Consider the following 27475-nt stretch of genomic DNA (forward strand, 5'->3'; position numbering starts at 1 on the left):
AGTCTTAATATTCTTTGCACATTAGAAAGTGGTGTAAAATAAAATAAATCTTTGCAGTTTGCTTTTTGAGTTTGCTTCCCAATCAATATAGCAGTACCTGCCTGCTCTCTAGGTAGAACTCCTTGGAGTATCACATTGAATATGATCCAGAGTTCATATAAGAAAAAAGTGACTTGATTGAGAAGTACTGTCTACCATACCCACCAATTGTTCAAAATGAGAAAGGGGAGAAAGAATCACAAACATTGTATGTTGGTTATTCAAAATGCACTTTTTATTCACTTTAACACAGATGATATTTTTACAATTGCAAGAAAATACTTGATACATAATTTTGAGATTTTTAGCAGCACCTGCACCAAGAAGATTGTGGAAAGCCTCAGGATAAAGTCAAGATGGCTGAGGCAGACACAAATCAGAAATTTGTCAATGCACTGAAGATGTATGGAATCTGAGGACCCCTGGAAGTTAGCCAATACATGAAACGAAACTAAGTAAATATTCTGTGTGAAGTTTTGACAGACCTTTGAAAAACACTGTCTTTCTAATTAGAAATATATTATTCCAAAAATCTAGTGTTCATTAAAAAATATCTATTGAAAATATTGTGCTGCACATTCTAGGGTACACAGTCAATACTAAATTTATGTGCACAGATCCAGATATTCACATATTTCAGCCTTTGGTGTTTTTAATTTTACCCATACTCTGTGTCAGCACTCACTTACTGTTACTCACCAAAATGCCGTTGTTTTTGTCACTGTATGTTAAGTGCTTTCACTAATGTACTGTGTTGTAATTTGAAAGGAAAAAAATTGGTGTGGCTAAGAGGAAAGGGGCTTCAAGTGATCTGATGATAAAATTAACCCTTTTCTTAAATGGACAAGATGCCTATGAGTTGAACGCCTATATAATTTTTTTATTCAGATGACCACATGCCACTGTAGAGACAAATGCTTTTGTGAATTGATGGAGGTCTTTACAAAGGCCTGAGATCTACAAATAGAAACTATTATAAGCAGAGTGCAAGTAGAAAGAGGAGGTTCCAGGTCTCATGCACTTAAAAATAATTATCATTTAACAGGTGAAATATATAGATTTTTCACAGTAATGCAATTGTAGGAAAATGATCATAGAACTTGGAAACATGTGTGACTGGCTATAGGCATAGGCAGGATAGGAACCAATACTTAAGAGCTGTTGGGTTCCAGTTCTGGCTTTGACTTCTGGCATCAAAGTTAATTGAACAAAGTTAATTGAATTGAATTGAATTGAGAAGATTCTATTTTATTGGAAATACTGAGTATAACTGGGTTGAGATACTGTCTTATTCTTGCCTATGTGGTCAAAAGTCTGAGAGCTCTTAAAGTAATAAGGTCCCACATGTAAGGCTGATTCCATATGTGGCTACAATGGAGAGTTCTAGGCTGTATTCCTGTAAAAGCTCCCACCTCTCCCTTGACCTAGATCTGTTTGAGGGATCATTCTTAACTGTCCCTAACTACACTGGGTCCCAATTTTTAACACAGATATTTAAAACAGATCAATCAACAAGAACTAGAGTTCATACTCATAGTACACTATACAGTTGGCAGTCATAGTTATCAAAAGTTTTGCTTTTAATATGTATCTTCAGGATGTTTGTCTAAAAGGTTAAGAATTTTACCTTTCACAGTGCAAAAAAAGAAGAGTTATGTAGTTACTGTTAAAGGCTGATCACAGAACAGTTTTAGAATTTTCAGTCTCTCTTTATAGTCTGAGCTGTTACCTCAAGATAAATATAAACATAACATGGCATAGACACAGTTTATAAATTCCCAGCACTTAGAGTTGAAAGGGACCTTGTACTAAACATGTAGCCAGTGAAGAAATTATTTTATAGTATTTTTTCCGATGGTCATCAGTGAATATTTTCACTGGGAGGGAGTTCACTATTAAGGCAGTCTATTCCATTGTTGGACAACACTAATTATGAGAAATTCATCATAACAGAAGGTTAAAATCTCCTTTTGTCACTTTCAAAGTCCTAGTTTGGCCACCTAAATAGACAGTGCAACACACAAGAAATAAGTTCCTTTTTGTACAAAAAATACTTAAGTTTAAGGAACATTGTGGGGGGAAAAGTCCGCTATCTCTCAGGCTTTGATGATGCCTTCTGCATTAGCCAGCATGATGGACCAAGAGACCATCGAAATTATGAGCAGAGAGCAGGGCATTCAAAGCCATATACTAAGCAGCACTGCTAAATTGATAAGAGGTTGTCAGAGAAGCAACATCTCTATTCAGCAACAGTATATTTATAAAAAACAGCAGATCCACCAGTTATTTGCAAAGGTGGTTGGCATATTTAAGCACAATCCATTCACTAGTATCCTGTGACTTCAAATTTATGAGTTATAATAAATTTCCAGTGTCATTAGAGTATCCCTGATAAGGATGCTATTGTTTTAAAAAGTGCAAATGGGAGCAAACCATACAAAAGAATTTTAATAAATCAGTTTACATCTTTACACTTTTATATTCCTCATCATTCATTTTTATAATTCAAGCTTTAGAATCCTTGTTTTCATTATTGTTTTTTCTATAACACAGCTCAGTCTTGTGTTTCCCTTTTGGTAAATATGTCAGAAACTGCTTGGCAAGAGTTTTGATAGTGACATTTGCTAGTTGATTAGAGGAACATTTTAAGAGATAGCTGTAGCTCCTTCCTTCCTTCGTGTGGCTGAATTCTAGGTTTCAACAGTGATTTTAAAATATTTAATCCTCTCAGGAACAAAACTTTCTGAAATATCCTGAGACATACAATAAGGGAAAATTGCAGACAACTCATAAAATACACTTGGCTTAATAATTTTTAAAATAATCACTACACAAATTCAATTTGAAAGGCTCTGTTTCACAGTCAGAACCTTACTATTACCTTTTTGTGTGTTTATGCACACTTACAAGGGCAAAGTAATTCTTAAACCACTGACTCTTCAATTTGGCGCACATTTTTAAAGGCTCCTTATTTTTAACAGCATGAAGAACCTGCTTTGGAGCCACTGTTCAAGTCAATGGTGTGACCTAACATGCAATGTTCCAGTTGTTCCTCTACAGCCAACACCTGCCTGACAGCTTCTTCAAAGGCCACTGTCACATTAGTATCATCTTTGGCACTAGTTTCTAGGTAAGGGTAATCACCGTTCTCCATGCACCAGGCTTGTGCTTCCTCAATAGTCACTTGCCTATCCTCTTTGTCTACCTTGTTACCCAGAACTACAAAGGGGAAGTGCTCAGGGTCTTTCACATCTGCATAGTAGATGAATTCTTTTTGCCAGTTACCTAGATTCTCAAAGCTCTGCCGGTCATCCACACTGAAGGTCAAGAGGCAACAGTCTGCTCCCCTGTAGAAGGGCGTCCTAAGGCTCTTGAAACGTTCCTGTCCTGCAGTATCCCAGATCTGGAGGGTTACAAAGCGTCCATCTACCTCCAGATCTCTATTTAAGAACTCTACCCCTATTGTATGAAAAGCCTGGGAGTCAAACTTATTAGTTACATAACGGTTCATAAGTGAGCTTTTCCCAACTCCACCATCACCCAAGAGAATGACCTTTAAGAGCAAAGATTTCCCACTCATTGTTGCAGCACCAAACAGGGAGAAGTTTATAACCAAGCGAACCTGAAAATAAATGAAAAAGTAGGAGGGAAAATAGTTAAATCTGAAGCTGAAATCAACTCGGAATTTCTCTGAATTATGTGGCCTTCTAATTTTGCTTCTCTTGACTCATGCTCATTAGCTGATACAGAATAGCACAGAAAATAAAACTCTTTTTGTATGAAAGGAGGCATAAATCTTATTTTTCTTAAGTTTCTTGCCTGTGCCAGGAAAATGGCTTCAATACCATCAATAATAAGTTAGGTACCAGACGGTCTTGCACTTTCTTTAGTTATGATCCTGTTGGAAGGGAGAAAGCCTACAGTAAGAATGACACTCAGATGTGTGACTCTGTTAGGTTCCAATTTGGACAGTTCCAAATGAGAGGCAAATAGTATAGAATACCTGTGAGACATGAAGTCTGCTCCTAAGGGACCCAAGAATTACTGAGCGAGAGCTGCATTAGCTGGATTCTTAACTGTGACAATAAAGGATCTGGGTCATAGTTAGACTGGACCCCAGAATATCGAAGAGAATAAAAAGGCAAGTTTCTTCAGGTATTTACTCCATTTTACTTGCATTGGTATGGATACCCTCATAAGAAATGGATCTTTCATAGTCTTTTCTTCATAGTACAATGGTGCTTGTTGATGACAGGTGACTCATACTAATAAAATAGATATTATTAACATATTACAAAAATCATTAATAACTTAATAGTTTGGCATTTAGGTTCTAATTCCACAATAGTAACATGAAAATGCATGGTAAAATCTAAAGTGCTAATGAAATACAGTACCTTTCTTGTTACCTCCACATGTCTATATATGGAATACCTAGAACACACCTTAAAATAAAAAGATCAAATGTTTACAGAACAAGTAATTTTTCTTACATTCTCATAGGTACTTTCACACTGTGGAACTAAATAAGGATGATGTTAATTGGGTAATATTTACATAAGAGACATAGGGATGAAAATTCATCACTACCCAGAAAAGTACATTTAAAAACTTTGTAAGCCTTAAAATTAGAGTATATATATATATATTTTTCTAAATATTCATTATAGGAGATCTAGTCAAAAATATCAAAATTTTATAGTTTGCTCCCATGAAATACCTACCCAGTTGAGTTTTTGTCACAATTTTTCTCTTTCTCTTTTTTTCTGTTGTGGCTTTATTCTTTTGGGGGAGAGGTTCTAAAAAACAAAATAGGAAATGTTCTTTTAAAAATCTATAATAAAATGAAGGTAAAGCCATACATAAAAATACATTCACATCAAGGAAAACAAACCCAAAGAAATTTAAAGTAATATGTAGAGGATATGCTTTGCAAACGTATTTAAGATTTTAAAATGTTACAGATGTTTAAAATGTACAAAATATTTTCATTGTGAGAAATTTGACTTGTCATAACTTCAGTGTAATTTGATTTTTGAATCTTATGTTGTCTCTCCAATGAATTCCTCATTCAACATGAATCAAAGAAAGTAGATGATATTAATTATACGTGAAATTCAGGGAAAGGAAAATATAGAGGACCCTAAGATATGTTATCATTCTAAGTCAGAAATACATTCTTTCCCATTATACTTACTAACATTCCCTCTCAAAACACATTGTTGGTGCACTCACATATACGCTTCAAGGTTGTCTCTGTAATTGATGCCACATAATCAGAGAAGAAATATGTTTGTGGATTTCTTGTTTAACTTTGTCTTAAGCAAAAGTTTTAATATTTAGCTGGCCTTCATAGTATCAAAAATGATATATAGATTTAACAAAATTTCCAACAAAATGCCATCAACTTTTTTCACAGAAATACAAAAAACAGTTCCAAACTGACAGGCACCAGAAGAAACCCAGAATAGCCAAAGCAATGTTGGAAATAAGAGCAAAGCAAGAAACATTACAATCCTAGACATCCAGTTATTCTAAGCCATGGTAGTGAAAAACAAAACAAAAACAGAATGGTACTGATACGAAACAGATATATTGACAAATGGAATAGAATAGAGGATACAGAAAAAACACCAAGTATCTTCAGCCACTTAACTTTATTAAAGAGAAAATTAAGCAAAACAGAAAAAAAGGTAGAAATAATACAGAACTTCAAAAAAATTAACGCTAAGAAATCACTAGTTTATAAATTACATATTGTCATCTTAGAAATAGTTGTTCAAGTCACAAAATTAAAGCATAGAAAGTGGACAATCAAACAATGAGAGTGCACACTGTTCTGTTCAGTGATCCAACAAAAACTTAGTAATGTGGTTATCCATCTTACATACTTAAACATACACACAGTTGTATCCTTTACAGCACTTTCTTTTTCTCTCTTTTTTACATTAGCAATTACACATTATTACTCCTACAGTTCTTATTACTTTTTACATTACAGACACAGTATGATATTTATAAATATCATTCTTATATATTTCACTTATGAGGATAGTCTCAAGTTGCCTCCATTTATCTATGAAAGCCTCAAGATCAAACTTTTCTATAGCTGAGTAATATTCCATTGCATAAAAACTACATCTTTTGCATCCACTCCACAATTGATGGGCATTTTGGTTGTTTCCAAGATTTAGCTATTACAAACTGTGCTGCTATGAACATGGGGGCACTTATATCACTGTGACAAGACCTTTTCAGTTTTTCTGGGATAATACCCAGGAGGGGAACAGCTGGATTGAATGGAACTTCTAATTCTATTCTTCTGGGAAATCTCCATACCGATTTCCATAGTGACTTCACAGTCTACACTCCCACCAATAGTGGAGAAACGTTCCCTTTTTCCCGCAGCCTCGCCAACACTTGTTATCAGTTGATTTCTTGATGGCAGCTATTCTTTCCAGAGTGAGATGAACTCTCAATGCTGTTTTAATTTGCATTTCTCGAATGACCAGTGATGGCAAACATTTGTTCATGTATTTATTTGCCATTTGTAATATCTTCATCTGAGAACTGTGTGTTCATCTCAGATGCCCATTTTTAAAAAGGGTCTTTGAATTTGGGGGGCCTGATATTTTTAAATTCTTTATATGTTTTGGATGTAAGTCCTTTGTCTGAGAGGTTGCTGGCTAAAATTCTTTCCTATTCTGTGGGTTTTGACTGTGTTGGTGTTTTCTTTTGAAGTGCAAATCTTTTTAATAATATGAGATCCCATTTGTTGATTCTTTGAAGTGTTTCCTGTGCGATTTGTGTTTTGTTCATGAATTCTCTGCATACCCCTATGTCTCAAAGACTTCTACCTACCCTGTTTCCAGTAGATCTAGTGTTTCTGTTTTAATATTTAGATTTTTGATCCATTTAGACTTCAGTATTGTTCATGGTGATAGGCATGGGTTCAGTTTCAGCCTCCCGCATGTGGAGAGCCAATTTTTCCAACACCATTTATTAAAGAGGCTATCATTCTTCCAGTAAACATAGTATCCTTCTTCTAGTAAACATAGTATCACCTTAGCACCTTTGTCAAATATCAGATCAGCCACTTGACTCTTGACAAGGGGCCAATAATGAATTCGGGGAAAAAAGATATCCTATTTAATAAGTGGTACTTAAGGGCCGGGGATATAGTTCAGCAGCATAAGTGGCTCCCTTGCAAGGCCATGAATTCGATCCCAGTACCAATAAAAATAAAAAAATAAATAAAATGGTGCTTGGAGGAATGATTATCCACATGCACAATAATGAGTTTTGATCCATATCTCTCACCCTATGCCAAAATAAAATCAATTAGATCAAAGACCTGTACATAAGAACAGAAATACTGCATAAACTGGAAGAAAAAATGGATAAAACTTTTGAAGATATAGGCAAAGGCATGAACTTTTGAACAAAATCTCAGTTGTACAAGAAGTTATACCAAGAATCAACAAAAGGGTTTATATCAAGTTAGAAAACTTCTACACATCAAAGGAAACAACTAATGGAATGAAGAGACAATGTATAGAATGGAAAAAATTTTCCAGCTCCTCTTCAGACTGAGGACTAATTTCCAGAATACATAAAGAACTCAAAAAAGTTAAATTGCCAAAAATAAAAGACCTAATAAAAAACTAACAATCAAAATGAAATGAATAGACACTTAACAGAACAACAAATACAGTCAATAAATAGTTTGAAAAGTATTCAGTATCCTTGATCACTAGAGAAATGCAAATCAAAAGAGCACTGATATTTCAACTTACCCTAGTAAGAATAGCCATCATCAAGGACTCAGAAAACAAGAAATGCTGGCAAAATCATGGGGGAAAAGGAACATCATTTGGGTGGTTATGTCAACTAGTACAACCACTTTGGATATCAGTATGGAGATTTCTCGAAAAAGTAAAAATAAAAATTCCATTTGACCCAGCTATACTTCTCCTGAGTATCTTCCCAAAGACCTAAGGCTGTATTACAGCAATACATGCATACTATGTTTATAGCAGCACATTCACAATAGATAAATCATGGAAATAACCTATATTCCCATCAACAGTTGAATGGATAAATACAATGTGGTATAGACACACACAATGGAGTACTGCTTAGCCATAAAGAAGGATAAATTCGAGTCACTTGTAGGACTTATGGATAGGTTTTGAGACCATAATGCTTTTATGAAATAAGTCAGTCACAAAAGGTTAAATATCATGTATTTGTCTAATATGAAAGACCAAAATATAAATAATTTGAAAAGAAGAATAATTTCATGTTAAGAAACAGGGAGGTAGACAGTAGAGATGGAAAGGGGATGTGAGGAAGGAGGGAGAAGAGAGAGCAGGGATGGGGAAAGAGTAAAATGTAAAGGCTATATATTGTAAACATGTACTAATAAAAAATTTAAAATATTTAGCTAGCCTTAGATCAGTCAAATATAACATTGTTTAGTATTATAGTTACTCTTGGAAAGAATTGTATTGAAACAACTTCATTAGTTCTGGTCCGAAATAAAAATTTTCCCACTAGGTCTGTGGGGTGTTCTTTTTTACTGAAGAATAAGAATACTTTTTTAAATGCATGTTTTTTAGTAAACTTATTTTTTTTATAAAATAATTATGGATTAACTGGATATTCAAATCACCGATTACAGATGTAAACCAAATCTTTTAAATTGATAGTCTTTATCCTCTCTCTAGGTCTATACCTACTCTACAAAATTCTTAAATTTCCTACAATTCCTGGGCTTTTTGTCTTTTCTTTTTCCACTTTAAAACTACTTTCATTGGAATTGATTTGCATTCTCTCCCTTTCAGTCTCTTTCTCCCTTTCTTTCTTCCTTCTTTCCTCTTTTCTCCTCCTTCTTTTTCTTTTTCTGGTACTGGGGATTGAGCCTAGGGTCTTCATACTGAGCGACATCACCAACTGCTTTTTAATTTTTTTTATTTTGAGATAAAATTTCACTAAGTCGATAAGTTGTTCAAGATGAGTTCAAACTTGCGAACCTCCTGCTTGGGGCTTCGAAAGTGCTGAGATTAGACATGTGCCAGCATGTCTGGTTTAAAACATATTTCTTGAAGTGAAATAAGTGTTAACATACATCTTTATTTTATTTATTTTTGGTTTGGTTTGGTTTGGTTTTTGTAGTCCTGGAGATCAAACCCAGAGCCTCGTGTATGCTAGGCAAGCACTTTATTACTGAGCTACACCTTCTGCTCATATCCCTTTATTTTTACACTGGCCTGCAGGTTAATTTTAGAGTGCATAACATTTTTTTTTGGTTGCATTTGGAGACAGGGTCCCACTATGTAGACCAGACTGGTATTGATGTAACTTTGCAGCCCAGACGACTCAAACTTACTACGATCGTTGGGTCTCAGTCTCTAAAGTATAGTTCATAACTCTTAAAACCCTCATTTTATAACAAAATGGAGGGAAATACAAACTTGGTCCACAATAGTAATGGTTAGTATTTTTTTTTTGTCTTTCTTTTTTCTGTTGGTACCAGGGTTCGAACTCAGGACCTTGCACTTGTCAGGCAGGCGCTTATGCCGCTGAGCTAAATCCCCAGCCCCAGTAATGGTTAGTATTAATGGTGTGTGACACCTGAGTTTTCTTAAGTTCCTAACAAATGGGTGTTTACATCATTAAAAGTTTACTACATTAGTTTCCCAACTGTATATAAATTCAATAGATGGGCCACAGATTGAGTGAATATGGAAACCAAAAACTGATCTCTAGGAATTATTATGAAGTATTAATAACCATCTAAGATAATACTCCAGGTGACTGTTCATTCCCTATTTGGTTATGTGCATACATAACTTCTGGGTACATAGGCTCTGTGCCAGGGGAAAAGGAGAGAAAGCAATATGGTTCTCTGTGAAGAGTACTAAACTACAGATTCCATTATGGATGGCTAGAGGCAGTGGCGCACACAGGATGCTCAGAACATGCACACAGGGAAGTACAGGTACTGGGAAATAGTAGGTAAGCAAAAACCCAATTATGGGAAGGCACTTGAAGGAGAAGCCCACCAGACAAATTTCACTATCAAGGGTATTTAGAAAAAAAAGTTGGGCGGTCTCCTTGGTCCTGGCACTGTGCACTTCTCAGGTCTAAGGAATATGCTATCTTGGGAAAACATCTAATAACCTGAGGGAAAGAGCTGAGTTCAGCAGGCAAGCCAGGCTATTGTAATCAGCCTCTAACCTAGAAATCACAATTCAGATCCCTCCTATCCTAACTCCCTTCTCGCTGGTTAGCAAGATATTTACCAATCAGGGTACTAGAGAAATGAAAAGGCAGTGACTGAGTTAGAGCTGACTGGCCCTTGAGAAAGAAACAATCAAACACATGTACGTGGTCCTTGTTAGGGGTTCAGAGTCAAAGCTTAAGAGAAGCATAGCTGAGTGAATTGCAGGGGCCAGCAGTTAAAACCTGTGTTATCTGGGTGACGAAAAAGACACTGGAGCAGAAGCAAAACAGGTACTCTTTTATCACTTCTTCAAACAATGTTGAATTCTGTGCTCACGGAATATCCTGCCTGCCATCTGCTTTCTAGGCACTGTATAACCTGGTGCCCACATGGCCCCTGCCCTTAAAAACACTCTTCCATTCTTAGCAAAAGTGACCCAGCTCTTTAAACTCTAGGCAACACTGAGTTCACAGGATGGATATTCCTTCTTTGTAGAAGTGTGTACAGAGAGTATGGCACTGGTGAAAAGATGGAGAGGAGTGGCCTAGCCAGGAGGATTTTGTAAAACACTCAACTGGAGTGGTATTGAAAGAGTAGATGTAAGCAGCTGCATGAATTACTGCACAAAACAGGAAGCAGAGATTGAGAAGGCCCCTGTGGAAATCAACAGAAGAATGGGTGCTCAACAAGCACCACTGTGCTCCACTCCTGATTGGCAAGATCTGCCTGAGATACTGACTTTAAAACAGAGGCAAAAGACCTCTGGCTAGCTGTCCTCACAAGAATTCAAATGAAACCAAGCACAATACAGACTATAGAGGGAATGAGGTTCAGTATACTACCTACATCCTCAAAACCCTTTAGTCACTGACAGGCAGGAAAACAAATTATAGGAGGGGAATAAGCACAAGTACCAGTAGATATACTCAATCTCTTGGATCCAACCTTATAGGATTTATAGCTTAGGCATCCTTTCCCCTTGTTGGATGATCCCCCATGCAGTCATGGGGGCAGGTTTTTTGGAGGCAGCTGATTCTAGTTTGTGACTGGTTCATTGTCTAGTGCTGGCATTGCAGTGTGAGTCCTATATGTGCCCTAGCGTGGGTAGCCTGCATACAACAATATGGGGGAGGAAAACAAGTTTGCTCCTCCCCTTTTGGCCTGGTTGCTTTTGCTGTCTTCTATAGCCATGAATTGTTGCCCTTCTGCCGTGTGCCTCCCTGCCTTAGGGCTAGCTGATACAGACTGAAACGTCTACAAATTCTGAACTGAATAAATATTCCCCCTTTAATTTGGGGTGTTGGGCATTTTGTCTTAGCAATGGAAAAAGTATGACAAATTGCTATAAGTCAAAGTTTCTTCATTTGTTAACATAGGATGGAAAGCATACTGGTTGAATTGTGAATGTGAGGGCTTTTGTGTTTGTATGTGCATGCTTAATTTTCTTTTTTTCCCATTTTTTCTTTACTTATTTGTTTATCATCTGCATATATATATATATATATATATATATAGTCTTTCATGGGCATGTCAGAATAATGCTCACCAAAAATTATATATATATATATATATATATATATATATATATTGAGGATTCAAACACAAGCTTTATATCAGCATATTAGTTACAACTTTCTCATAGTTTCCTTCAACTTCCAACTATACCTCCTTCCCTCTTCTTCCTTACTGTCCCCCAAAATAACCACTAAATGAACTAATAGAGATTAGTAGTATGACTATCTTATCTATCATATATATGTATAATATATATATATATATATATATATTCATCAAAGAGATTGTCTTGTGCTTACATTGTTTGATCAATTTTTTGTGTCTATGTCTTGTAATCTGAGCAACTTGTTTGAAGATAAAAATACACAATATATTAATCATTGTTAATATATTATCTTGTTTTAAAATTTTCTATCATTGCTATTTTTTCTTTTTAAAAGAAAAAAAAACTCTCAAAAACTGCTCTGCACCAACCATCCATTCCAGATATGAAATAATATTGATGTTATATCATTTTCTTTCATTTGTTGCTACTTTCACACCTTTTCTTCTTTCTGAACTATTCTGGGTTTTTTTTTCCTTTTTCCCTTTTTCATTTTGTCTATTGCAGCTATTTATTACCAGTAATATAGCAGTTTTTCTGGATTATTGAATAAAGAGTAAAATTGGTAAAAGAAATTTTTAATTATATGATTGATACATGGTAGTTTTATGGATGCTGATACAACCAGAAGTGTTTTTCTCTTTGCAACCCAGTGACCAGGTCTGATTCTATGACATTGAGTAAGATAGAAACAAAACATAACTAAATCCAGCATCACAAGGAAATGTACAGTAATGAAAGAGATCTCCACAGTAGCGATAGTTTTTCTGCTCTAACTGATCAGCAAACAACCCTCAGCATAAAAACAATAGAACCATGAGAAACAAGACAACAAGATATACTCCAAAACTCATGGCTGAAGTAGATGAAGTCACAGGCAAAGAACTCAAAAATCAAAATTTTTAAATAAATGAAAAAAATCAAGAAACAATGAAAAAGATATTCTGTGAACTCAATGTGTATATAAATAAACAGATAAATGGTAAAATTATCAAGACATTTAAAGAGATTAAAGAAGACAACAAACTAGCTGGTTGAATTAAACAAGATTATACAACGTATGAATGAAAATTTTAGTTAATAATAAATAAGAGATTATGAAAATAAATGAAGCAGAACTTGAGGAAACAGAAAATTCTATTGAAACTATGGACTCCAGAAATGACAACTTTGATGTAACAGTGTCAGAACTAGAAGATCAAGTTGATGTAGTAGTTCACATACTTAGTAATTACCCTAATGACAAGCAATACAGTGGAAACTGAATTTAGCAGCAACTAGATAAATAAAAAATACCAACCTAATAACTATAGGAGTTAAGAAAAGACTAGAAGACAACAATAAAGTCATAAAAATGTATTCAGTGTAATAATAGCAGGAAATTTTCCTAGTCTATAGAAAGAATCTGATATCCAGGTAAATGAGGCATAAGCACCAAATATGCGTGACCAGAAAATAACTTCTTCACAACGCCTCATAGGCAAAGTTCCAAAATTTCACCATAAAGAAAGATTACTAAAAGGTGAGAGAGAAACACTGAGTGAATTACAGATGAAAGCCTATTAGAATAAATGCAGATGTCTCAACACAAAATGTAGAGGGAAGCAGAGGCTGGAGTGAAGTTTTTTGAGTCCATGAGAAAAAACTTCCAACTCAGATTAATATTTTCTGAAAAAATTTCTTTCAAATTTGATGGATAAAGACTTCTCCTTACAAAGAACAACTAAAGAAATTCATTACCCGAAGCCAGCACTACACAAAGTACTCAAAGGAATTCTAGACAATGACATTAGGACCAGCATCACTAAAGAGTCTAAAGGAGAGAATACATCTAACAGAAAGAGAGGTTAAACAAAAGTAACACAACAGTGGAAAAATGATTCAATGATAGGAACAAGTAAATGTCTTTCAGTAATAATTCTCGACATAAAAGGTCTTAACTCCCCAGTCAAAAGATACAGACTGGCAGATTGGATCATGAAACAAACTTCAACTATATGCTACCTACAATAGACGTACTTAATTCACTCGAAATTTTAGCCAGAGTAATCAAGCAAGAGAAATAAATAAACTAAAAGTAACATATAGACAAAACAAAAGAATGGAAAATGATATTCCATGTAACTGGAGCCTGAAAGCACGCAGGAGTAGCTATCCTACTAGCAGACAAAGTGAACTTCAAGGCAAAATGGACCAGAGAGACAAAAAGGTCAATACGTACTGGCAAAGTAACAAACAGGAGAAAACAATTGTCACTATATATGCACTGAATTGCATCATATCCAGTTTCACAAAACACATACTCCTGGACCTTAAAAAGTCATATAAACAGCAAAACAAATCATAATAGGGGCCACAGTATCCCACTATCTTGTGGGTTGATCAAACAGGTTGATCAAACAAAAACACCAACAAAGAAATATCAGAGTTGAAGGACATCATCAAACAAAAGGACTTATCAAAAGTGTTTCATCAACAAAAAATATATATTCTTTTCAACAGTACATGGAACTTATCCAAAAGAGATTGTAGTTTAAGCCATGAAGCATGCTTAAATAAATAGGAAAGAAGTGAAATAATCTCTTGCATGCTATTGGATCATAATGGAATGAAACTAGAACTCAACAGCAAATGCAACAACAGAAACTACACAAACTCATAGAGATTAAAAATGTAAGATATTATTGAATAAGCAGTGTATCACAAAAGAAATGAAATGAAATTTAAAAGTTCATAGTATCAAATGGCAATGGCAGCACAATATAGAAAAGCCTATGGGACACAAACATAAGTGATTTTAAGAATTTTATAGCTGTGAATAGCCAAACTAGAAAAGTAGAGCAATCCTCCTAACTTAGCTTTCCAAGTAGCTGGACTACAGGAGCATGACACCATGCCCACCATGCATTTTGATCTCCATCTCTTCACATCTATTTTATTATGAGAGCTTTTTGACTTTTCTTCCACTGTCTATCGTTTCTCTTCACCTGATCTACTTCATAAAGCTTCATGACTTGAACACTCACTGGATACAGATATGCTTGGAAGTGCATAAACATTTAAAGCAAGGACTTGCCCTCAAAAATTCAAAATATTAACATATACAAGCTTATACATACACAAGTATGGTGACTACTCTCTACAACAATCTAAGATTTTTTTTTGTCTTTTTCCTTTTTATCAGTACCGGGGATTGAACTCATGACTGCCTGCTTGCAAGGCAGGCGCTTATGCTGCTGAGCTAAATCCCCAGCCCCCTGATTATTTTTTAGGAAACTGGAACAGTATGTAAGAGAAGGTTCCCAAGATATAGAGATGAATAATATTTGAGGAGATAGAAGTACTTATTATCATAATTTGATCATTACATATTACATAAATGTCTCAAGTTATCATACTGTACTCCATAAATAGGTCAAAACATTACTTTAAATAAAAATATCATCCTTTACAGTTAAGGTCATATCCTTATACTGCCCTATACTGTTTTCTAACTATGAGTTTGCAACGATTTTTAAAATACTAAGAGCTCTCTTTCTATGTATCTTTGAAGCCCTTGCAGCTTGTAGGGTCCTTCATAGAGACGACCAATAAATAGCTATTTATAAATTAACAGATTTGTCAAATGCCCAAAATTAATGCCGGTCAAATGATTCTGAGGTACAATAGATCCATAGTTCTTTAAGATAGCCAAATATTATTATATGTAGGGTGGCTAATGAGTAGAAGTTATGAATTTAAGTGAATTCTATTAAGGAATTCCACCTGTTAAGAGTGCCTTTTCCTATGAGTATAATTTTAAAATATATATTTCCAAAAGTATCTTCATTCCTATCCAAAACAAGAACAGAATGATTATACCCACTTTTGTTTTTAGTAGATATTATCATTACCACTATTATCTATCACTAAAAATGAGTGATAAGTCCTTTTTTATATTTCAAAAAGAAATAGCACAATATAAAATAAATAATAGTAATAAAAAAGTGAAAGAGTAATAAGATCAAAAATGTATACTAGATATTGTAATAATGAAAAGGAAAAAAAGTGCTTGAAAGGAAAGAAAAACTTGTAGATATACACATACAACTGTATGTTTGTTTAAGTGTGTAAGATAGACAACCATACTACTAAGTTTTTGTTAGTTAATCAAAAAGAATAGTTCGTGCTGTCATTGTTTGATTGTTCATTTTTAATGCTTTAATTTTGTAATTTGAACAACTACTTCTAAGATAATAATATGTAATGTATTTAGTGATGATTTCTTACTGTTATTTTTTGAAATTCTGTATCATTTCTACCCTTTTTTCGGTTTTGCATTTTTTAAAAAAAATAAAAATAAAAAACAAAACAACCCCATAGGAACAAATTTTTCTCCTCCTGTATATGCCAAATTTAATCCAAATTTTGAGAAGGTAGCATTAAGCAACAAATTTCTTTGATAACACATTATGAAATACATTTAATGTTGAAGTCAAATTCTATGTGCATCTTTTAGGAGTCCCGTATTGGGCAAGGAGTTGGTTCAAATATATTACTTTCTATGGTGCTCGGGATTGAATCCAGGGCTTTGAACATGTTGTTTGATAAAAGCTTACTACTGAGATACACTGACCTGTGGGCTAAGTTAGGTATTTATTCCTAATTTTGTTCCCATTCAGAGAAAGTTCTGGCTTTGACTAAAATATCCAAGAAATGTAATTTCCTTTTCCTACCTTTCCCCACCCCGACAAAACAGATTATCAAGCACTATCTAAGGATAATTTCTTCACATTTTTTCAATTAGGGTCTCAGACTTGGACAATAAGACGGATTGCAAATCCACATAACCAATACTCCCTAATTCTTTGTTCTTTACACTTAAAACCTGTTGAATCTGTTATTCCATACAAGTTCATAAAAATTATTCTATGTAGTTAGGGATGCTTGGGAGTGGGAGTGGGAGTGAGGTGAGGGAGAAGGAGATACAATGGAGAGAAATGTTGAACCATTTGAAAATAGTACATTTTAGTGTTGCGACAGAGCAGAGAGGTAGACAATCAAATTGGCAAAGCCAGTTCGGTTGCCATGAGGTGAAATGGTGTTCAAAATCATCAGTTCAGATTGGGAGCAAGTCTTGAGAAGACTTTATACGACAAGGGAAGAGCAGTACGGGAGGGCTAGGCAGTGAAGAACTGACCCTGAAGAAAGTCTGCATGGAATGAGCTGTGGGGAAAGCCTATCTTGTGATGACACACTGATTGAGAGCATTCAATTCACTGTTGAATTCTGGCAAAATATTTGGAAATACTGGCAAACTGGCAAATTGGGTGCAGTTTTCTGTAATGCATGGGCAAATCGGCACAAATAAGAAATGATTTAGTCTTTGAAATCCTTACTTAAATAGTGTAGATTATCTCCAGTACAACTTGATGCTTGGTGGTTGTACTGGGGTTGTGCTCCATACCAGGGAAGGCCTCTGACGCACTGGATTTGTTTTTCAGAACTAACAAGCTATCAGTTACACACATGCTGTGAGTCTAAGTACCACAGCTGCCATGCTGTTGGAAGGCTATTCCTACATTCATATCTTATATGCAATTAAAAGGGTCCAGTGTGTAATTTCATGGTAACCTTTCACTCTTTATGACAGATCAGGTGTTATAAGCCAAAAGATACACTAGAGGCAATTTGGCACTCTCCTAGGCCACTTCCTTCTAAGTACACTGTCTGATGACAAACAGATAAGGTTTTGATGACATTAAAGAAGCTTCCTCAGACCTGAGATGCTAAGATCTCTATGACAGGGGAACTGTTAACATCGAGAACTTACAAAGTGAGATGTCATGCAAAATCTCAACTACCTTGGACCCAGGTCTTTCACTTCACCCCCCAGCTCTTAGAGCAAGTCCCGCTGTGGCGCATGCGCACTGAACCACACCCGCTCCCCACGGAGCCCAACGCCTCTCTGCCCGGCTTTGGCAGCCACTTCACATTACTCAGCAACGCCCCCCTCCACTGACACCTACCCCCATCTCCAAACCTAACAGCTCCTAGACTCGTTTCCCAAGGTGCAAGTGGCCCCAGGGATCACCTAGACTGCCCTTTTCCCTCTTCCCACAGGCCCCCATCTCCTGGCTTCCCAGGTCGGCCAGTCCTAGCCCCTCTTCCTGCCCACGCACCGGCACCTTACCCAAAACAATGGGAAGGAGAAAGGAGAGGGCAGCGGGTGCCAGGCAGATCAGCTCTGAGAGCAGCGAGTGGCTCTCCAGCGACACCGTCACCGCTCCTGCTGCCGCCTTGTCCTCAATGGGGCAGCAAGTGCAGCTTGGGCCTCGGTGGCCTGACAGCTGCTGCTCGCTCCCGCCGCTGCAGCCGCGCAATGTCTCGCGCCCGCGCCCGGCAGGGGAGGGGGCGGGGCTCGCGCCTCCTCTTCAAGCCCCTTTCTTGGAGCTGGGGACCCAGCATAGCAGACTGCTACCCTCTGTGTGGAAAGCGCTCCTTAGCTGACCTGTTCTTCGTCCATGCCTAGTGTCCAGCCTTGTCTCCCACATCCTCCTTCCCGTCCCCTAGCCTATTACTAGGCACAGAAACAATGGACCATCAAATAGTGCTCTCCCACTCAGTTCTTCTGCAGCCTGGGGCCTATTCCTCATGCAGAGGTAGCCAGGGCCCCATTTCGTGTAATTGTCCTCCGTCTACCCTATTTACCAGACCTGAGTCTTCATTTTTATCAAGAGCTTAACATACACACCCTCTAATTTCAAATAACCCACGAAACGACATGATCATAACACATTAAGTAGACCCTGTATGTGACTACTGCTCATAAAATTCTCATCGCAGTCTAAAACAAAAGGTCCTGTGTGGCTGGGGCATAGAAGATTCAAGGTCCCCTACTTTCTTATTACCGTTCTAGAGAACCTCAACATTACTTGAGGTTCTTGGAATAGCAGCTGGTATAGAACTCAGTCTTCCAGTTGTGCCTAGATGCGCAGTTAGGTCTTTGTGGGGCTGGGGATTTAGCTTAGCTGCTTCAGCACCTGCCTGGCAAGCAAGAGGTGACGAGTTCCATCCCTGGTACCAAAAATAAATAAGTAAATATAAAATAAAATTACAACAAGTCCAAAATCATTTAAATAGTTAGCTATTTATTTCCTGCAGCACTCTGGTCCCTCCAATTATTTTGTGATTCCTGTCCCAAAGAAATAAAAGAAGACAAATTTCCTGTGGTCATTTTTAGCCTGTTCTCAACCCCCCTGTCAAATTCATCTCTTAAGCTCCCTCATTGTCTGAAAATCAGTGCTTGTGACTGATGAAAAATCCTTTCAGTCATCCTCTGTCCTTGTAAGGCCCTCCCCCATACTGCCTCTCTATCAGGTGACTACATTTTCACCACTCAACCTCAGTAAGTCCCATGTTAAACGTCATTTCTCAAGGCAACCATTCCCCATAACCCCAGAACAGAGCCAGTGCTTTTGAATCATTCTTTTATAGCCAATATACTGGCTGTACTTTTACTTCATAACACTCATTTATGAAGATACAATATATTTAAATGTGTGATTATTTGGTTGACAGATATCTTCTGCTACTAAAGTGTACTGCATGGTGAGATCAGGGATTATGTGACTATTTAAATTTACCATCATATCCCTAGGGTCTAAGTGCATATGATATTTCAGAAAATATTTATTGAATGTGAATGCCATATCAATAATTATTATTAAATAAAGCAAATAGATCTACAGGAATTCCTCATGCTCATCTTTAAGCCAGACCTACTTTCCACATAAACATGCTGTAATATTTTGGATGGAGAAAAGAGGCCCACCACCTCTAAATTAATGTCCTATTCTCATATTCTAATCTGAAAAACAACAAAACTATGAAACACATGCCTTTCTGCCATTCAGATATAGTTTGTCTCTCAGAGACTTATGTGCTAGAAGTTTGATCTCAGTGTGGTGGAAGTGAGGTAGTGTAACCTTACCTGGAGCATAACAATAATTTTGTCATAAAATCACAACAACATGTATCTGTCAGACCCATATTTATTCTTTATAATGTTGCTATTGATAAATGATTAATTTTATGAGTTTTAGTGTATTAATAATAAGCATTAAATTTTAACATTTATTGTTTACTTATAAAGCATCAAAAATTTCAACATCAACTTTTTTGGTGTACAAAGTCTAAAAACTAACAACACAAGTAAATTCTTATATGAACTACAATAAAAATACCAACAAAAATATCTTTACTTCAATTATCATATCTAAGGCAGTCTGCACACATGACAACAGTGTGTTCCATATACACATGCTGCTTACAGTGACAGCACATGTATTTCACTTTCCTGGCCTTTTTGTAGGACATACTTGGCATATCATGGTCTTGCTGTTTTGTGAGGAGGTTCTTATATGTAGTTAACAGAAATACAAAATATCAATAAAATAAAATAAAGTATTAAATTATTAATATGTATTGTGCATCTAGAATAGACATCAATATTTTCACATCAGCTGTGTACCTGCTTTCAAAACCTAAAATATAACATCAGAAATAAATTCCTATATGAATTACAATGAAAATACCAATGGAACTCTACACCAGAAATAATCTTTGCTTCAACTCACATGTCCAAGGCAGCTTCACACCTGACAACTACTTGTTTCATGCACACATCTCACTTACACTGACAGCAAATGTGCTTTGTTTTCCTTTCCTATGTGGCAGTCTTGTCACCTCTCTTCTTGCTTTGTCAGGAGCTTCCGACTGTATTGTGCAAAGTGCACTTAGAAGGGAACTAAGATATCACTATAATAAAATGTCAAATATATAATGGGTGCTTGGAATGTACATCAACATTTTCACATCAGCTGTTTACTTGCTTACAAACCCTAAAATATAACATCAAAAAAAAAGCCTAAGTGAATCACAACATGAACACAAAGGTCTACCACAGAAATAATCTTTGCTTCATTTGTCATATCCAAGAGAATTTCCATCCATGACAACTGTATGTGCCATATACAAATATTGTTTACATTAATGACACATATGTTTCATTTTCCTGTTCTTTCTTATAAGGCACAGTAGACATCGTTTTTGTTTTCCTATTGTTGTAGTAGATATTTGTGGTAGATCTTTGCTGTACCTGCCTGTTCACCTGTCAGCTCACCAGTGTGTTCCACAATTTTTTGCATAGTTTCCTGGCAGAAATATTTCAGTTTTCCTCTAATGTAAAGAATCTCTTATGAGCTTCAGCTCCAGTCCTCTAAGAAAATGTCTCAATGATATTTTGCACTTGTTTTTTTTTTTTGTAAACTATCAAACTATTTATGCCACACGTGTTTAGGATTGGGTAAGACACAACCATTGGCTGATGCTTTATATGTCAAGTGACATCATAGTTGCTGAACAACTCATCAACAACGTCTATTCTATTTTTGGTTTTGTTGTAGAAACTTTTCATCTCAGGCTTTTGTTTTGTTGAAATTTCCCTATCAGTATTTCCCATCATGATAAAATGTTCGCATTAGCAATACCAGTTTGTTTTTCTTTGCTATATATGCTGCCAATGTAAATCTTTCTAAAATCCAAAGATTTCACTACACAATTTTCTGTTTTGATATTGAAACATTTCATTTGGAATTTATGCTTTGTTTGTACATACAGTTTCTGTGTTGGTCAACTTGTACTCTGTTAGTAAATACATCACCAATTGGAAACTAGTAAGCCAATTGTTCAATGTCACATTCTGATTAGTTTGGGAGAAGCAAACAAGTCTGTTCACAACACTATTCAATTTATTACTACACAAATAAGGACCTGATGGTTGAGTTCCAAGACAAATGTCAAAATTAAAACAATAATAAGTCTTCACATCTACGAGGCCATGAATTTTTATGCCAAACGTTGACCTGTCACATTTCCCTAAATCTTTTACATTCCTGTGATTATCATGAGAAATCACTATTAAGCATAGCAGATCTATGAATGCTTTCAGTTCATCTAGTGTGGTGTCATAATAAATACATTTTTAATATGGCTAATGGTGCACACAGAACATTTTACTTTCATTTTAGCCTTTGTGTATTTCAGAGCATCTTGTAGCACTTTGTCTGTTATAATTTCTGACACTGAATGGCAGTGCTAGCATTCTGTCCAATACGTTTCACACCTACCAAGACCTACAGTATATATTTGGACTGAATCATTTGATTTAGTTGTGTGACCATTTTGGATGTTTTGAGAGTCAAATATGTACTCACATTGCTGTCTTCTTTGTCATCTGAATGAAAAAGATATATATTTCCTGTGTCTTTATCAGTTGATTCTTGCTCCATTTCATTATCACAGAATCTTTGACTCATATGGCCAATGTCAAAGTCACCATCATCGTCATCATCATCATCATCATCATCATTCACCTGTACCACTCGTCTGCTAGGAAAGTGTATATTTTACCATAATGCATCATTTTCATCATCCATGCATTAATAATCTGATGATTCACTTTTAACCTTAAAAACTTGCAAAAATGATTTTTCTTTTTCTTTTTTGTCTTTTTCGTTTTCATCGGTACCAGGGATCGAACTCACGACCGCCTGCTTGCAAGGCAGGTGCTTATGCCGCTGAGCTAAACCCCCAGCCCCACAAAAATGATTTTTCATGTGCCATTGTACTAAAATGAGCTAATTCCCACAAAAATGAAAAAGAAAACATTTTTCTCACAAATCCTGTAGTAATGTATGTCTGTTGGATCCTCTGTGATGCTTAAGTAAACATATGCAAACCAATTAGATGAAGCATAACATGGTTATAAATCCCCTTTTGCCACTTTTTCACATGTGCACACACCTTACTGTTCACCATACCATGTGGGCAAACACATAAATTGCTTCATGTATTACTCAGAACAAAGTACTGAAATGCACATCCAGCTACTCTTATGCTAAAGTATACATTTACAGTGGAAATTGTACCCCTACAGAGAATGGGACTAGTTCGAGATACTTTTTAAAGATGTTTTATTTTTAAAAAAGCAAAACAGAAGAAAATAGAAATGATACAAAATTTCAAAAAAAGAAAATTTAACACTAAATATATTGCACATTATTATCTTAGAAGTAGTTGTTCAGGGTACAAGATTTAGGCATAAAATATGATCAATCAAACAATGAAAGCACTAACAGAGGTTAGTACAGCTATCTATCTTGTGTATACATACATAAACACACACACATATATGTATATCTATATACATACAACCTTTTCCATTTTTCCTTCTCTCCTTTCTGCTATCCCAGTTATCCTTTCATTTTGAGAACTTTCTTTCCCTTCCATTATCACAATATCTTTTGTACATTTTGGATCTTATTACTATTTCATTTTTTTATACTAGGGAGACAATATGATATTTATAAATATGAGTTTGATTTATTTAATTTATGAGTATGGTCTCAATTTGCCTCAATTTACCTATAAAAGCCTCAAGATTATCCTTCTTTATAGCTGAGTAATATTCCATTGTACAAAAATACATCTTTTTCTTTTTTTTTAACCATTCCATGTTTTATGGGCATTTGGGTTGCTTCAAAGGTTCAGTTATTACAAATTATGCTGCTATAAACATGGGTACACCTACATCACTGTAGCATGTCGTTTTCGATTTTTGTGGGAAAATAACCAGAAGTGGAATAGCTGGATCGAATGGGACTTCCAATTCTAGTTTTTGAGTAATATCCCCACTGATTTCCAGCTGCACCAGTCTACACTCCAACCAACATTTTTCCCACAGCCTCACTGACATTTGGTGTCATTTAATTTCTTGGTGGCAGCCATTTTTTCTGGAGTGACATGGAATCTCAATGTTGTTTTAATTTGGATTCCAAGATAATTCTGTGGTATCTTGGTTCCAAGGTAATTCTTATTCATGAATGAAAGAATACTGATTTTCCAGAGTAGGTTTGATCTCTTGGGAGTGAATTAAGTCTTATAATATTGAGTTGCTATAAAAGGAGGACATCCCATGTACTCATCCACTTCTATACTCAGTGATTTCCCTTTTTGTTTCCCCAACATGTTGTGCTGCAGCCAAAGTGTCTCTGCTAATATGCCATCACTGTACTGTTCAGATTCCCTAGCCACTAGAATGCTGAGCCAAATTTTACTTCATAAATTACCCACCCTTGGCTATTTTTTTTGTATTTTTTAAAATTTTTATTTAAAGAGAAACTAAACAAAACAGAAAATGGGTAGAAATAATACATACTTTGAAAGAAAATATAAACAATAATAAATCACTAGTTGATGTTTACATACAGTCCTTTTACAAATAGTTGTTCAAGATACAAAAGTGGAACATATAAAGTGGGAATTCAGACAGTGAGACTGCAAATAGTTCTGTTCAACTATTCAACAAACACTTAGAAACATGGTTATAAATCCTATCCACTTAAATATACATGCAGTTGTCCATATCTTCATTTTTGTTGAGATTAAACAAACCCACACAGGCTAATATCACTCTGAACAAAGAATAATAGTATTGCTGGGATTCACATCATGACACTCCAGAATCAGCACTGGGTACTTTAGTGTCTCTTTGTCTCCAAAGTATCTATTCATTCTATCATGTATCATAAGATCAGTTCTCATAAACTGTTTATAGGTTCTATACATGCATGTGTCTCAACATGTATTTCTATCTTTTCTGTATTAGAGGGAGAAACAAACAAAGCAACATATTCCTATAAACACATGAAATGAAAAAGACATATAAAACTGCTGTACGAGGAGTTCTACCATGGTTAATGTGTTGTCTCTTGTTATCTTCAATAGAATTGGCAATAGAATCATCAGATATAGTATAATTGAATATATCAGTACATAACAGTATTACTAAAAACACAACTGTGTAAATAGTGTCAAAAACAGATAGTAATCAAACCATAATGGGTATCGTAGTGACAGAATGGGTGTCGTAGTGGGTCTTGTCATCTTCAGTGTAGTTGCCTATACTCTCAGACTTGATACTATCAATCATAACAGTTTTGAATAAAATCTGTCGATATCAAACAAACCAGAATAACTAAGATCAGTCATGATAAAACAGTACAAGTCACACAGGGCCACAGATTTAGTTAATAGGAAATTAAAGATAATTACTGTGCTATATCCTGATGTTTTTGGGATAGCTGTCTGTGCCCTCAAATCTAGTGTAAGTAGACAAAGTGGAACAGAATAAAATCTATCTAAGCAGAGCAGTGCAAGTAATATGAGTTTAAATTTTTGATACACTATTAACATGTCTTCTGCTGTTTTTTTAAAGACTATTCCTCCCCTTTCACTTCCCCAGAGTTCACTGAGCATTTTTGGGTCTCACCAGCACCCTCGGTTTTAAAATGGAGGACAACCTGCTATTTACCTAAGTGGTTCCAAACCTTCTCCCTCCTGGACTTGATCTCTAGTTGTATTCCCTTACCCACTAAAGCGTGTCTTTCCAACCTATCCACAAATACTGGTCTAGTTTCCCCTATTACTCTCTGCTTCCCTATCACATAGAGCATTGTTTTCTCATATTTAATTTTCAGTCCATATACCCTTTTTTAGGTTAATTATATTTCCTAAAAAGAGCATCTCGGTGGACCCTACCTCCTGATCTACTCTACCTGTGATTCTCTTTTTTTAATTAAGTATGTCAAGGCCATCTATATTAGAGATTATAACCAACTTTCTCTGCCTGATTTCTGTTGTGCTCTTTTTCTGCCATTAGTTGTCTGCTTCTCTTCTTCATTCTGCTTTCTGCTACATTCATTGAGGCCTCTCTGCCATTGTTCCTGGAATCCTGGTACTTCGCTCTCTCTCTAGAATGTCCTGCAGTATTCTCTGTAGAGTTGGATTGGGGTCGTGAATTTCCCTAGTTCTTCTTTGTCTTGGAAGCATCTTGTTTCTCTATTAATTTCTAGAGACAGTTTTTCAGGGTATATCAATATGGGATGGAGGTTATTCTCTTTCAGGGCTTGGAATATTTTGCTCCAGGCTCCTCTTGACTTGATGGTCTCTGTGGAGAAGTCTGCCGTTATTTTGATGGGCCTTCCCTTATAGGTAATATGTTTCTTATCTCTAACAGCTTTTAATATTCTGTTCTTATATTGAATTTCTAGGATATTGATTATTATATGCTTGGGTGTGGCTCTGTTTTGGTTGTAGGTGGCTGGAGTTCTGTATGTCTCACACATCTGTGTATCATTTCCTTTTCCTATGTTTGGGAAGTTTTCCTTATTTATTTATGTAAATAACCTTTGTAATTCCTTTGTTTGTACCCCTGCTTCTTCATTCACATTCTTTTTTTTTTTTTTTTGGTCTTTTTCCTTTTTATCAGTAGCAGGGATCAAACTCACGACTGCCTGCTTGCAAGACAGGTGCTTATGCCACTGAGCTAAACCCCCAGCCCCTTCATTCACATTCTTTATTCTCAAATTATAGATCCTCTTGTTGTCTTCTAGCCTTTGTATTGTTACTGCTTGTTTCCTTGTTATTTTTAAGAAGTTTTTCCTTTCATAATCTCACACCGCACACCTGGCCTCCAGTTTGGATAATCTATCCTTAGTTTCTTTCAAGCAGATTTGCAATCTTTCCATAGAGCTTCTAATTTCCTGTTAATCTCTTTGAATCTGCTTCATACATCTCTAGGTTCCAACAGTGCTTCTGGCTCAGTGGGACCATCTCTGGTGAAAGTGCCACCAGCTACTGCCTTCCTCTGTTCAAGTTTTTTCTTTTTTAACTAGCAATTCTACTTCCAGTTGAAATTAAGAGAAGTGAAAACACGTGCTCCATGTAAAGCTTCTATATTACAATTATTCATTATATTCAAAAAAGTGACAAAAAAAGTCCATGAACTGATTATTGGTGTTTCTATTTAAATATTTAAATCTTTGATACATTTTGATTTTAGTCTAGTTTTAATCTTACACATGTGGAAAACCAATTTTTCCAACACCATTTATTAAAGAGGACATCTTTCTTCTAGTGAACATGTTTTGCCACTTTGTCAATGATAAGATGGCTGAGTGTGTTCATAGTTGTGTTTGCATCTTATAATCTGTTCCACTTATGCTTAGGTCTGTTTTTTGCCAGTACCATGCTGATTTTATTACAGTAAATTTGTAGTATAATTTCAAGTCTTGGATTGAGATGTCTCCTGCCATGTCTTTGTTGCCCAGGATTGCCTTTGCTATTCTAGGTCTCTTCCACTTCCAAAAGAATTTTAGGAATATTTTCTCTAGAACTTTGAGGTGTACTAATGGTATTTTCACCTGGATTGCATTAAATCTGTATAAAAATTTTGGGAGAATGGTCATTTTCACAATGTTGGTTTTTGCCATTCAAGAACAAGGGATATCTTTCCATTTTCTGATATCCTCTTCAATCATGTTTTTAAGAGCACTGTAGATTTCAATATATAGATCCTTCAAATCTTTTGTTAGATTGAGTCCTAGGTATTTCATTTTATGAATGGTATTTTGAAAGATGTCATTTCCATAATTTTTATATCAGTGAGTTTGTTGTTTGTGTACAAGAATGTCATTGATTTTCGAATG

General features: G+C 35.7%; 1 protein-coding gene across 1 annotated transcript; it reads right to left on the minus strand.

Moving 5' to 3' along the window:
* Positions 1-245: 245 nt before the first annotated feature.
* On the minus strand, positions 246-18351 carry Rab9b (RAB9B, member RAS oncogene family). Its single transcript, XM_005004141.4, has 3 exons — positions 18058-18351; positions 4764-4838; positions 246-3661 (listed from the first exon to the last, which is right to left on the minus strand). Exon 3 carries the CDS (start codon positions 3617-3619, stop codon positions 3014-3016), a length of 606 nt encoding a protein of 201 aa, XP_005004198.1. The 5' UTR covers positions 3620-3661; positions 4764-4838; positions 18058-18351; the 3' UTR covers positions 246-3013.
* Positions 18352-27475: the final 9124 nt, after the last annotated feature.

The sequence above is a fragment of the Cavia porcellus genome, unplaced genomic scaffold, assembly GCF_034190915.1.
Source record: "Cavia porcellus strain 051 isolate PalLab524CR breed Dunkin Hartley unplaced genomic scaffold, mCavPor4.1 scaffold_3, whole genome shotgun sequence".
Lineage (NCBI taxonomy): Eukaryota > Metazoa > Chordata > Mammalia > Rodentia > Caviidae > Cavia > Cavia porcellus.